Raw genomic sequence first — 13,526 nt, 5'->3', positions numbered from 1 at the left:
GAAGCACAATCACACACACTGTTTGCTTTCTCAGATTTTCCCAGAGAGGCAAGAGTTGGCCTCACAGAGAAGACAGGCTAAAGGGTGACCTCTGCTTTGAAAAGGACAGGCAATTTTATCATGGATACCATGCCCTGAGCCTCAGTTCTTTCAACACATATTATTCTCAGCATCTGTATACAATATAGGACAAGATCTTAAAATCCTAGGATCCTGGGATAAAGTAACTTTTTTCCTCTCAGTAGCTAAGGTCAGGCTCCCCAGGAGAAAGGGGAGTTTGCAAAATATTTTAAAAATCTGCATATTAACTTGCAGCAGTTGAAAACATATGAAATAGTTGCTATGTCTTTAGGAGCAGCAGGACCGTGTGAGTCTAATCAGGGCATTTTATCTGAATGAAAGACCAAATTACACACCCCAGTCCACAGAAATCCGCAAACAAAGTAAACAGCAGAAAACTTCGTGTTCAGTAAAAACCACCCATTGTCAAGTGCAACAAAGTAGGAGAAAAGTATATGTTAGAACTGAATTTCTGGCTATGAGACGTCATCTGAAGCCAACTTCTTATCCAGCAGTTTTGCCTGCAGGATGTAGACGGCATCAGGAGTGCAGTGAATTGAAACCTGTCTCGTGCTCTCTGAATACATTCAAATTATTGTTGCCAGAAGTGTGTGCAGCACAGCAACCAACTGCTACACAAGCATGTCAAAGCCAGGCTTTATAATCTTTTGCTTCCTGAAAGTAATATATCATTCCAAATACAATTATATCATCCCAAATACAATTAGCACAGCACAGGCTTATTACCAACAGAAGCACAACACAATCTAGACATTTTTATTCCCAGCACACAAAGAAAGAACAAAAGTTCTGATTTAAATTTGGCTTAATCACTTCAGTGAAAAATTGTTTGCAGAACTCGAGAAACCCTTAAATGCTCGTTGCAGATGTTGGCTTGAAGGACCAGAAATTCACATTCATAATAAGAGGTTTCCTTGAAGCTCTATGGTTTGTGGCACTTGAAGCAGATATTTACCAAGTGAAATTCTGCTCCTACTCAAGTTGGTAAAGGCTTTGCTATTGATTTCCATAGGGACACATCACTCTCACTCTAACAAATAATAACCAGAAGCACCTTTTAGTATTTACTTTTTACCGCAGTGTTCTGTAAGATACTGTATATGCACTGCATTAAATGCAAGTGGCAAACTTTGATATCAGGAGACATTTGTGCTCTGAAATAGATAAAGCAGCGAGAGGAAATGCCAGCAGCCCTCTGAATTTCCCAAGTGAATCAAACTTTAAACCATGCTTTCCTTAAGAACAGTAATTACATTCTTACCCTAAAAAATGTCACTGTCCCTAAATAAGCCTGCAGCCATGTCATCAAAGGGTCACTGACTGAACCTTCCAGGAGGGGGAAATCTACTGGTTAATCACTCCAAGTTGCGGGAACTCTGATCCCAACCACACAAGAATGGAATGATCCCAAGCAGCATGACAGGCCAAAGTAAATTGGAAGGGATTTGTTTTCTCCAATGATTTACTTAATTACTTTTCAAATTAAGCTAGCTATTCAGGTAATTCTAGAAACAATCTCAAGGCCTGAATACTCACTCTATGGCAAAACAAATGTGAGCTCTGAGAGGGAGCTGTGTGGGTGCCAGGCTTACAGAGAGCTGCAGCAGCAGCCAGGTGTCTATTCCCTGCAGACAGAGCCCCTTGGATCAACTAACTTGGGGTTTTGTATCCGTGCTCCACTGGGGTTTATTTATAACAGATCAAGCAGACTTGGTATCACAGACGTTACAGGGCAGAAATAAAGGGTGCTGGCGGAGCAACAGGCTCTCCATTCTGCCTCTCAGACTTGGGACAAATGAAAGGATGGTTCAACACCAACTGGAGACTCCAGTGTGCTCCAGCAGAGCTCAAACTGCTGCACCCTTTGCACAGAACCAGGCAACTTGTTCTCGGCACCCACTGCATGGACCTCCCAGTTTGGGGTGTGCTCTCAAAGACAATCCAAACCTGTGTAACCTGGAGGCACAGTGCAAAGACATCACTTCAGAGCGCTGGAGCACTTGGGGAGAGCAGAGTGCCCTGCAATGCTAAATGACTCCTGAAAACAATGGCTTTCTAAAAGTTAAGTAGCAAGAAAATAATTAAAATTAGCAAGCTACTATCTGAAGAAAGAAATGGTGAAGAGCCCTGCCTACGAGGGATGTTGGCTGCTGATGCCTGACAGAGCTGGGAGACAACACTGCTTCAGTTCAAGAATTCTTTACTCACTGTTAATGGCATATTTCTTCTTGTTTAAAAATTACATTAGAGATTCCCCTGGCAATAGCAGAAAATTAATTTCTCTAGATTCCCAAAGTGAAAGCCCTGCTTCTTTTGTATGGATTCAGCTGATCCAAATACTACTTTATTTTCCTCTCTCCTCCTTAAAAAAGAAACCCCACACAAACTTCAACTGTAAATATGCATACCTGCAAGCCTTCCAGGGCAAGGAAAGAAAATAAAATTTATGAGATCATGGGAAAACTCAGTCTTACAGGAACCAAGCGCTGCCAGAAGAAGACACAGTGCATAAGAGCTTTGCTCTCCAGCCTTGCATCTTCAGAAGCCCTGGCTGAGCCCTACTGTATGAGAGGCTCGGGTAGCCCTAGCAAATGCCATTTTCTAGAAAATCCAAGGAACTCAGAGCACAGATCCTGTAGTCCAATTGAGAACACACACACAAAAAATCTCTTGCAATTTAGCATATGCATCCAGGAGAAATGCTAGGTTAAGTGATGCTACACACAGAGCAGAAAACACATGGAAAGAGGATCCGGGGATATCAGGTGGAAGGGGTCTCTGGACATCCACAGTCCCACCTCCACTCAGAGCAGGACAATTACCAATACCAGAACCATCCACTCCCTGGAACTTTTAACTGGATGATTCTTGTTCTTTTGTTACGTTATTTGGCTGCTTATTAAGTGTTTGGGAGTGTCTGCATGGCAAACAGCCAGGGAGGGAACAAAACCTATCATCTCCAGGCCTTGGTTCCTAAGCTGGACAAGAGAAAGCAACACAAGTGAACTGAGGAGGAAATCAGTCCCCACTCAGCTCCTAATCATCAGTGAAAAGGGAATTGTGGTCCAAAGAAAATGAAGTCAGCAGCCCTCAGGAGGAGGTGAAAGGGCACCTCCCTCGCTGGGGCCCTGCTGATGGCACCCCTCGGGCTGTGCAGGAGTCCTTTCTTCTGCACTCACAAAAGAATCCAAGCAAGACATTTAAAAGTGCCTCAGGGCAGAGCTTGCCACCAGATCAGGTTTGCCCCGTTAAGATAATAAATGAGGTAATGCATAAAACTGCCTTCGATTTGAGGACATTTCATTCATAAAACAGAAACACCAACAGCTTTGCTACCAAATAAACTTCCTAGATGGGTTTAAAAAGCCTCTGCATCTCTCCCTGCAGAGGAGCAGAGCCAAGCTGTAGAGACTCTGAGGCACAAGACACACTGTTTCCAAGGACAGATCTGCAAGTTGAAATGAGAGCTGACAACTTCCAGGTCATTAACCCGACAGCATAAACAGGACCTATGTACAAGTACATGCATTCAGGTGGACTGGAGCAATAGCCCAAAGTGCAGACCTAGACAAACACTATTCAGCTTTTTGTTCTGAGTTTCCAGAAAAGCTTCTATTCTCCATTCCCTCCTCCTCGTCCTCAGGATATGTGGAGCCTGGTGCTGGCTATATTTGTGTTGCTAGCTGAAAGAACAGCAGAACATGCCAAGTATTTAATAACAAAATTCCAGCCTTGTGACACAACCCAGAAATCCCAAGACTGGAAACTAAACTCATATTTCTATTCAGCATAAAGCCCTAATGCTAATAAGAGCACCACTATTTTTATTTTGCCTGAACCTTTTCTAAAGACATGCATTTCACAAATTAAAAAAAGGTAGAGTGTACCAGGTGGAACGAGGCTGTATTACCTGTGTACCCATGGCATCAACAAATTGGTGAAGTTATGACAATACAGAAACTGCTAAAACTATTTAGGCTTATCTGTGTGCTCTTACACAGGTTACAGCTGGATGAGCTGTTGTCGTGGCCACTGCTGGTCCCCCCTACCTTGGGACCCCTCTCAGAACACTCCTAAGACAAGGAAATGGAGATCTGCAGGGCCCCAGGGGGACCATGGCTGGGTGTGAACATGTATATAACAATGCTCATCTAACATCCCAACTGCAAAATAGCAGGGCTCAGCAAGCCAAGACCCCATGTTCAGTCCTGGGACAAATGTCCATTACAGACATTATCTAATGACTTATCAAGACCCTTGCAAAAAGGAGGGAATAAACTTCTCCAACCCCAGGCTGGTGTTTCAACCACTGTTTGCCTTGATCACTTCCATCACCACATCCCAAGCAGCTTCTCACTACTGCAGCTGTCCTGGCTTCCAGAAAGTACCATCAAACACCTGGAATCACATTTTATAACATCTTTTACTGTCACTAATTGCACTGCAGATGTGAGGACGTGCCTGACAAAGCTGCAGCACAAGCCTGTGCTTTATCGAAGCACAGACAGCAGAACTGCTCATCTGTCTCAACTTACAAGTCACAAAACAGCAGAAAAATTGTGCTGCTGCACACAGTCATGTACAGCTGCAAGATGTGACACATAAAACTGCACATGCAAGAGTTCTAGCGGAAGAGAGAAACAATACTATGTTAAGCTAACGGAAATACTTCGTGCACAGGGTACATTTATTCCCATAGCCAGAAGCACAAAAGGCTTACACACCTATTAAATAGCTATAATGTGTGTTTGACCACAGGGTTCATGCCATATTGTGCTGTCTTGCCTTGGCACTATGATGTTTTCTGCAAAGGTCTTTCCATTTCCAACTGCGATGGGCATATTTTGCACAGACCATGATCTGGCCATGTACGGGATATACAGAAGCACCACTTCAGAAGAAACAAATTTAGCTTCAGCCTTGACTAAGTCACATTTTGTGGACACAAATAAAAGGCCAGCATTACACAACTACTACACTTACCCTGCGAAATGACACCACGTAGAAAGTATCTTCCCTTCGGCGAATCGCTTCAAAGAAGTCTTGATAGCTCCTCGGAGAGGCATAGTACACTTGCAGCTCATTCCCTGAGTTCCTGCTGAAATAAAGAAGGGGGAAAGGTAATTATTTTAGACAAGAAAGTTAACTTCAGCAAGACAATGACTTTATAAAGACCTGCTTTTGAAAGGAACAGTAGCTCTTCATCCACTGAGAGAAGCACGAGGAACATTAAACACAAGTGAAGACAGTGAAACTACTGGGTACTTTCTGAAAGTTCAAGGTGCTTTAGAGGTCTTACTTTAGGAAATTTTTCCAGGCTTGTTTTTATTCATGGTTCTGAGGCTGGCAAAACCCCATTTGCTAGCTCAACAGAAAAAAAAAAAGAGTTTCAACCTGAAGTGTCTGAAAAACCATGATGACTTCTGAAAATAAATTTTAGAATGTAATGTCCTTCTGAAATAAAATATCAAAACATTAGTTTTCTTTTACTGCTAAGAATCCAAACCACTGAAATGGAAAGAAGTGCAAAGTTAAGCATAAACAGAGCTTTTAATTTACTGTCAAATGACAACTTCACCTTCTCTCTCACCCTTTTAATTCACCTCTCACCTTTCCATTTTTTTCCTCGTGTCCTTGGCCAACTCAAAGATTTACTCTTGATTTTCAATTCAGGCAGTGGAGCAAAAATAAGATATTCATATAATTCTGGCTTATCTTATCCACAGTTCTCATCTTACATGTATCAGACACAAGGAAAAGATGCTCTAAACCATTCTAAAGCAAAAATACTGGCAAGTCCTACAATCACGGTACTTATCCACTGTTTATCTTGGAAAGGTGAGAAATTCCTGGCACATACTGCTATCATGTAAATTTCCCCAACCCCATTCCAAAATAACGTATTTAAACAAATTGGAAGGCTATACTTACACAAACCATTATCTGGGCATCCAACCAGTCATTTTATTTTAATAGCACAGTGTGTGTTTGCAGTGTTTGTGGCAAGGACACTGATCACACTATCCCTCCCCTCCCAAGCTGTTCTTCTGCTGACCCAGGTTTTAAACTGTGGTGGTTAATTTAGACTATTTTCACGTGTTTCTAAAATACGACCGTGCGCCCAAAACAAGGCACAAATCTATCATCAAGTGATTTTCTCAAGCAGTAGTAATAGCAGACTGTCACTATCTTCTCTTGTACTGTTAACATAGTCCTGTTCCAGCTGAAGGACTGCAGCTGCCACGCCAGTTGCCCTTGAACAGGACTGGGGGTGTAAGTCCTGGGGGATCAAGAGCAGGCAGCTCTACACTACACATCCTCTTCTGCAGAACTATGCAAGCAAGGAATCAGATCACATCCCTCACACACAGGAAACAAAGACTGGAGCTAATTTGAGCTTGATTACTCATTCATGAAAACACGTAGGCCCACCAAGCCACCCCTGAGATTCAGCATTGAAGTTGTTCTGCGATAAAAGGCATCACGCCCACGTGTTGCTCAGTACAACGCATCCTGAAAGCTGAAACCGGCCCCACAGATCCGTTTGCTCGCCCACACTCCACAAGATACAGCTAGACCCAAAACCCAGCCTTTTATAACTCTAAATCCAGCCATGGGAGAAAACGGTTCCAAAGCACTTGGAAACCACTGGGCCTTTACAAAGCTCCCCTGGTCATGGAACAAATCTAACAGTAGTCCCTAATTCCAAGAGATACCAAGGGATTACAGGCATTCCATTTGCATCTGCCTTTGAACACCCATGGGTAATTGCAATGGACCTCCCCATGCAAGGAAGGGAGGAACTTCAGAGCCAAAAACAGGTGCAAAAACATCAGTTGCTTTACTAACACCTTCACATATTACAAGAAAGCATCATATTAAATGTACATCCAAACACTGGTGCTGAGCCTGGGAGACAAATGAGTCTTTCTTATTTTAAAAGACTGAAGAGCACTGTTGCACACAGGCTTGTTCTGAGAAGGAGTAAGACTGTGGATATAGGGCTTTACGCATCAACAACTGTAATTTCAATAGTGAAAAACTTAGAAACAAGAAAATAACTAAAGAGTTTAATATCTAAAGCCTTAAAATACACACTTGCAGAAACCCTCAACAAAACCACCTCTGAAGGAAGCTGCATGAACAGATGTGGGGTTTTGAAGATTTTCTTCGAAATCATCTTAATTTTTGTCTTCATCCCCTGCTTTCACTTCTCTGCAATTTTTTCAATTATTGAAATTTCTTTTGGAATCCAGGACCAACATGACAGTGTTGGTATAATCAGTGCTAAAAAGATAAATCTAGATGCTGCTAATGTCCTCCTGTCCATTGAATTAAGGTCACCAAGAAGGGTGTTCTAGAAGACAAAGGTCACTCAATTTCCAGTCACAGCACTGGTATTACAAATTAAACACCTCGACAGGATACTGCACAGGGGTAACATCAACAACCAAACTAAATAAACAGCAGTTTATTCCCAAGTGATGAGGCACAAGTGCTGCAAAAAGGAGCTGTGGTGCTTGAGGGAAGCTGAACGTGAGCCAGCAGGGATCTGGAGGGAAACTGCATAGTGGGCTGCACTATGGACAGGGCCTGGAGCACAGGATGCACAAGGAAAGACAGAAGACAGAAGGAACAGGGCTTGTTCAGCTCAGAGGAGGCTGAGGGGTCTGTAACTGCAATACTCAGCTTCCTGATGGAGATTACAAGAGAGATGGAGACCACGTCTTCTAAGAGAAACATACAATAAACCTGCAGTTAAACCTACTCTGAGTCGTAGATTGGAATAGAGATCTCCAGAGGTTCTTCACAACTACTCTGTGATTCTATGACTTCATGGAGCACCTAATAGCTGATGGCTCTGGGAGGAACTGGAAATCTGTTCTATGTTCTTAGCAGCTCCAGGACAGTCATAGCATGCAGCTGCCATGACTCACTGGTCCTGTTCATATAAACATCATTAATCTGAAATAAAAAAAAATCTCACTTCCTTCTGAGCACAACAGATTATTCCATGCAGACTTACATGATGTTGCACACTGTTTCCAGTAATCCAGATAATTTTTTCAAGAGTAATGCAAGCACACATATTAAACTGTTTTATGCTATGAGGCTTGTTCATCACTGTTCAATTAAAACAGATATTCTTCATCTACCTGTAGAACTCAAAAAGCTTTTTTGTTGTTCTTGTAAGTCAAGACATATCAAAATTTGACAGCCTGGTTTCCGTAACATTTGCCTGCAGCTTTGCTGTTTTCCCCCTGGCTGATCCTGCTTTCAAAGCAGCAATGCAAACAGAAGGCCCACAGCTGTCTCACTTTCCACAGCAACATTTCAGGTGGTGTTCTCAACAAAAAGTCCCCTTTATGCTCCATTCTGCTGTTACACTCCACTTTGACACTTCAAAGCAGAGAACCTCCTAAACTGTCTCACACAGAATTCAGGAGAGAGGAATTTATTTCCTCAAGTTTTATGCTCCAGTACTTCCTGTCACCAGAGAAGAGGGACAGGATAGTTATGTGGAGGAGGAGCAGGGGACATCAGGATTCTCCGGATTAGGGTGCTCCAATAATCAGCATGGAAAAATCAGGAGAGGGAGACAAACCATGCAAATAAGGTGCAATGGTACTTTAACTTCGTCATTATAATTTTGTTCTAGCTATAATGGCTCTACTCTTGAAGATAGTCAAAGAAACCTTTCTCTTACCAGACTCACGGCCCTTTGAAACTTTCTTATAAACTAATGATGTTCTCACAGACAGTCCCAAGTCAATTCCTCCTTTTTCCCTAAATATTCAAATCTGATTAGAAAGGGATTCTGCTGAGTGAAGTAAAGATTTTTGTAAGATTATTGGTAGAAAGACCCAAGAAGAGCGGAGCTGTGACATGGGGGTCCCTTTAAGTGTAGTTTAAATCACTGGAAGCAATTATTTGCTAAGGCACAGAAATTAGGCTGCATTTGGCTTAAGAATTCTGACAAAGTGAAAACTGGCCTTTTGGTACCAACTGTTGGTGAAAAGCTGGGTTATGAAGTAGAAAGCAGTAAAAAAGGAGCTGTTTTGCCTTACCTGAGACTGGGTGTCTGTGTAAGGCATGGCCATCAGCTGGGAATCTGCCTTCTCACTCAGGGAGCTCTGAAAAAGCGGGAATATGAAAAGGTGACGCAAAGTGCAAACAATAAGCATTTTCTTGGTTTGCCACCACATAAAATATGTGGCACATCTGTAACAGAGACTACAATGGGGTGCAGAGGTTAATCAGTGCCAAGTATAATAATACAGCCAAATTTAAAGTCACACATTCAGGGACAAAGAAGAGAACCTGGCACCAAACCCAACAGTTGCACATACTTTGTGATCCAACTGAAAAATTCACTACCACTGACATCAGATGTGCAGAATTCTTCTGAGGTCACATCCACTTTGCACCTCTGCTAAAATATACTATTCACAACATGCTTCTGGTGTTTGAAACACTAAAAGCACACAGAATTTTCTCTCCTTAACTGTTCTACCAATCTCCTTTGGACATCAGTGAAAGGAATCTGAAGTTTAATGCACAATACCTCTCCCCTAGAAAAGTGAATTATTTCCCATGTTAAGTTCAATTCCTTTTCAAGCTGCTACTTCCTCTAATCAAATAAAACAGTTTGAAAATTCACTGGTTTTGTTTCAGCCCTGGTACCAGTATGCCATGCAGATAAAAGGATTTATGTATATAAAAGGGATTTCAAAAAATGAGAGATATGAGCACAAGTCTCATAATTCTGTAGTCTGACCAAAAAGCAATCCCTCTGGCAAAAATCTGAAAAATGAAATAGAAATATTTCAACAAAATCAATTAGCTGTGCCCCTTAACAGTGAGGCAGATGAATGTGCAGTTGCAACCAACTGCTTATCTTTACAGAGAAGCCACAAAAAGGCTAACTATTTGTTTAATTTCAGAAAATGCTCAACCTATTTTGATGACTGCTAAAAAAACTCAAAACTTCTAGCCTGAATCCAAGAGCAGGAATGGAAGAACAACTTTGACAACATAATAATCAACCAAACCCAGCAATTTAAAATGGGAAGTGTTGAGTACCCTAATTACAGGCACCATTGCTACTTTTGTCTATAATAACAAGTGCAAACAAGTAAGAGAGAATATTTCACATTGACTGAAATTATCTTGTCATGCTGTTGAGTCACGAGTGTAAACCTGCATACCTGCATAACCCGTGCTTTCTGCTGCTGATTATTTGATAACCTTCTAGACCTTGTTCGCTCCACTTCGTGTCTATGAACCCATCCTCGAAGTTCGTGATTCAGCCTAGAAAAACCCACAGCAGCAACAGATGTTTCAAAGAGCAATGGAAGAGTTTTTTAGTTTTATAAAATGGTTTAGCCAACACAAAGACGCACTGTAGATTACTCTTCTTTTATCTTATGATCATTTATTTTTAATAAGAGAGTAATAAAATAAAACTGTAAGGTGAAATTTATGAGGGAATGTGTAAGAGAATATTGATAAAGTATTGCACTCCTGGATGTTTCAACATAAAGTAGATACTGTAGTTCCTTTTGCCCAGTGAACAGTAATTTTAGAGTTAGAAATTCAAAATCAAAAGTTGATCAAGACAAATTATTGGTTAAGAAGGCTAAACTATGGCAAATAAATCCGAGAGAAGGAAGGGACAAAGAAGATGGAGATAAGGTTAGTGACACATCTATGGAAAAAGTGGAGGTAGGTATTTTCTAACAGTGAACAAAGCACATCTGCAATGTGAAGTTCAGTTTGCTTGTATCAGAAGCTGAAGAATGGAAGACCATCTCTTATGTAATTCAGGTGGAAAAGGCTGGACTTGATTTTCATATCATGAACATTCCTATGAACAATTTCTCTTTTGAGTCACAAAAAACCTCCAGTCAGAAAACTGTTATTCAGTTATCGTGCATGACCAGTGTGAAAACAGTGAAAATCATGACTAAAACCATCGAAAGATTACAAAGATCCCAGTCGATCTGTCCTTACGGCAGCAGACATCGGACAGTGCAGACACTGGTCACGTACTGGATGAACTCTATGAATGTACAATAACATCACTCACAGCTGTCCATCCAGCAGCCCTCAGCCAACACAGAATTTATATCTCAACTCCTAGTAAACCTTAAACACTCAGAAAAGGCTGTTTGCTCACCTCAGCGACTCTGTCCGGTTGATCAGAGGCCGACATGGGGGCGGGGGTGGTGAAATATATAAAAGTGGCTCTTCTGAGACTATCATTAGTGCTTTATTATCAGATACAGAACCATCATACCTGGGAAAATAAAGAAAAGGAAATCTAGAAACCCCTTCAAATACTTTTTCATGAACCTTTGACCAAATCCAGAGAATGAGCACTAGCATCAGCAGGCCCACAAATGTTACAGCTGCTCCCTTGGGACCTTTGAAACAGGTGAATAACAATTCCTATCAAACATCCAATGTTCTCAGTCAATTCCTCAAAGGGGTCTGACAGCACTCAACACCGGGAAGACAGCTGAGCATTAGCAGATGTTGGATCTCTTCCCATAAAGGTCAGATATTGAAAGAAAATGTAGCCTGTAAAATATTCCTCATAGTATGTAAACTATGTGATCTCTGCAGAGGCAACCTTCTTTTTCATTCCAGAGTTGTGCTACAGAAATACTAAATTTATTAACCACTAAAACCATGCAGATATAAAGACCCCAAGCTATACAAGAATGGAGCAGCCACAAACTATATTACAACTGAATGAAGAGGATTTACACCTCCAAATGTCTCCAGAATCTAGCTTGGTTTTGGTAAAAAGTGAAAAGGAGCATCCATTTCTCAGTACAAAACACCTCCTGAGGGGTTAGCTACTTACCACAATACCTATTAAAAGTTTCTCCCTTGATAAGTTATCAATGTAACAGCTTTAGTCCTGTACGTTTTGATAGACTAAACTTCAACTTCTTTCTGAAAAATCAGGTATAAGAGCTTATGAAAGCCTCATTTACATTCCCTTCCTTTTCCCAGCTTTCTCTCCATGTCTGCTTCTCCTGTCTACTGCATCTAGGACTGATAAAGGAGACTGCAGCTCACAGCTTGCCAAAACCAGGGTGAAACAGTTAAAGAAAAGGAGAAGATACAGGCATATGCATATCCTCCTAAGAGAACTAGTCTACTCTTACATCACCTAAGTCATGGTCTGAAATGTACCACACAGGACACAAAGCCCTCACCATGGCTACAGCCTTAAAATGCTCTTGATTTATTGCCTTCTTTCTGCATGGCAAAATACATTAGGGCTTTCTGCACATCTGTGCCTGGCTTTGTTCAACCAGCCAAAACACTCTACTGGAAAGGGACAGTCTAATAGGATAAATCTTGTAAGGGGAAAACATGAGCTGTATTAGCCAGACTTCAATCTGGAGGCAATTATATGTTCACTTATGAACTGCATGCTAGAGATTTAGGAAGCCTGAAAGCCAGTATTTAATTAAATAATGCATAAGCACAAGGATGGACTCAGGGTTTTATAAAAATGTACAGTGCTAAGTTCAGAGTGTGTTCTTAATTGTGAACTTCCCCAGTCTTCTCTCGAGCAACTAAGAAAGTAAATACTCCAGCTTGAAAAGTATGCACATTTAGATAATATGACAAATATCAGAACTATGCAAGCTAAAATATAGACTAGTAAAAAGCAGGCAGATGAAGAACTGAAAAAGGTTCTGAAAGTCTCTGACATACCCTTGTTTATATGCTCTCTTCCCTAACACCACACAGCACAGCCACGTGTACACTTGTGAAGCACTACGTATTGGGTAATCCTGGAGATAAAATACCATGTTTATTTGAAAAACAACCTGGTAAACTTTGCTAAATAATAAAAGACCAGCTTTCAAAACAGAGTGTTTGTAAACTCTGCTGCTCTATAAAAGCAGCAATAGCACTGGACGAAAAGGTCAGTAAGGTGGTGAGAGCTAAAAGCACCATTGCCCTCTGCCACTCAAAATATGTTAAAGGTTTTCATCTCACCTATTACTCTTCTCAGGAATGATGCCCTCAGGTATTCTCTGAGCTGCACTGGACTCCTGGCCAGCTGAGAACTCCAGAAGATTTCTGGTCCGGTGGTGAGAACTTGCAGTGGAATCAACTCCACTGGGATCTTTTTCGAATATACTGGAAAACATAATAAACACAGCAAAACATATCACACACACAAAGGGTCTGCAAGGTACTTGACTGTAAAGTGTTAAATACTCAGGTGGAGAAGTTTCTGGCTGTCATTATGTTACATGGATAAGGTTCATGTCGTATCTAATGTAAAAATGTGATATCCTGTGTCATTATAATACTGTCATTCAAAGCATTAGTGGACAGGAAAGAAATTCTTCAGTTTTAATTGTTTGAAGGATTTTGATGCTCTGTTTTTTATGTTCCCCCACATAATCTTC

The 13,526-nt window shown here is 41.2% G+C and overlaps 1 protein-coding gene across 1 annotated transcript in view; it reads right to left on the bottom strand.

Annotated features, from left to right (window-relative positions):
• ATF6 (activating transcription factor 6) overlaps positions 1 to 13,526 on the bottom strand; it is a 75,789-nt gene that overhangs the window by 39,109 nt on the left and 23,154 nt on the right. The window contains exons 10-14 of the mRNA XM_050306835.1: positions 13,108 to 13,251; positions 11,261 to 11,380; positions 10,290 to 10,392; positions 9,145 to 9,215; positions 5,065 to 5,179 (exon numbers count right to left, since the gene is read on the bottom strand). Coding sequence (XP_050162792.1) covers positions 5,065 to 5,179; positions 9,145 to 9,215; positions 10,290 to 10,392; positions 11,261 to 11,380; positions 13,108 to 13,251 — 553 coding nt within the window. The remainder of the gene's footprint in view (positions 1 to 5,064; positions 5,180 to 9,144; positions 9,216 to 10,289; positions 10,393 to 11,260; positions 11,381 to 13,107; positions 13,252 to 13,526) is intronic.

Source organism: Myiozetetes cayanensis, unplaced genomic scaffold (genome assembly GCF_022539395.1).
Source record: "Myiozetetes cayanensis isolate MyiCay16 unplaced genomic scaffold, myiCay2020 scf12, whole genome shotgun sequence".
NCBI classification, from domain to species: domain Eukaryota; kingdom Metazoa; phylum Chordata; class Aves; order Passeriformes; family Tyrannidae; genus Myiozetetes; species Myiozetetes cayanensis.
This window is presented reverse-complemented; position numbering and strand designations above follow the sequence as displayed.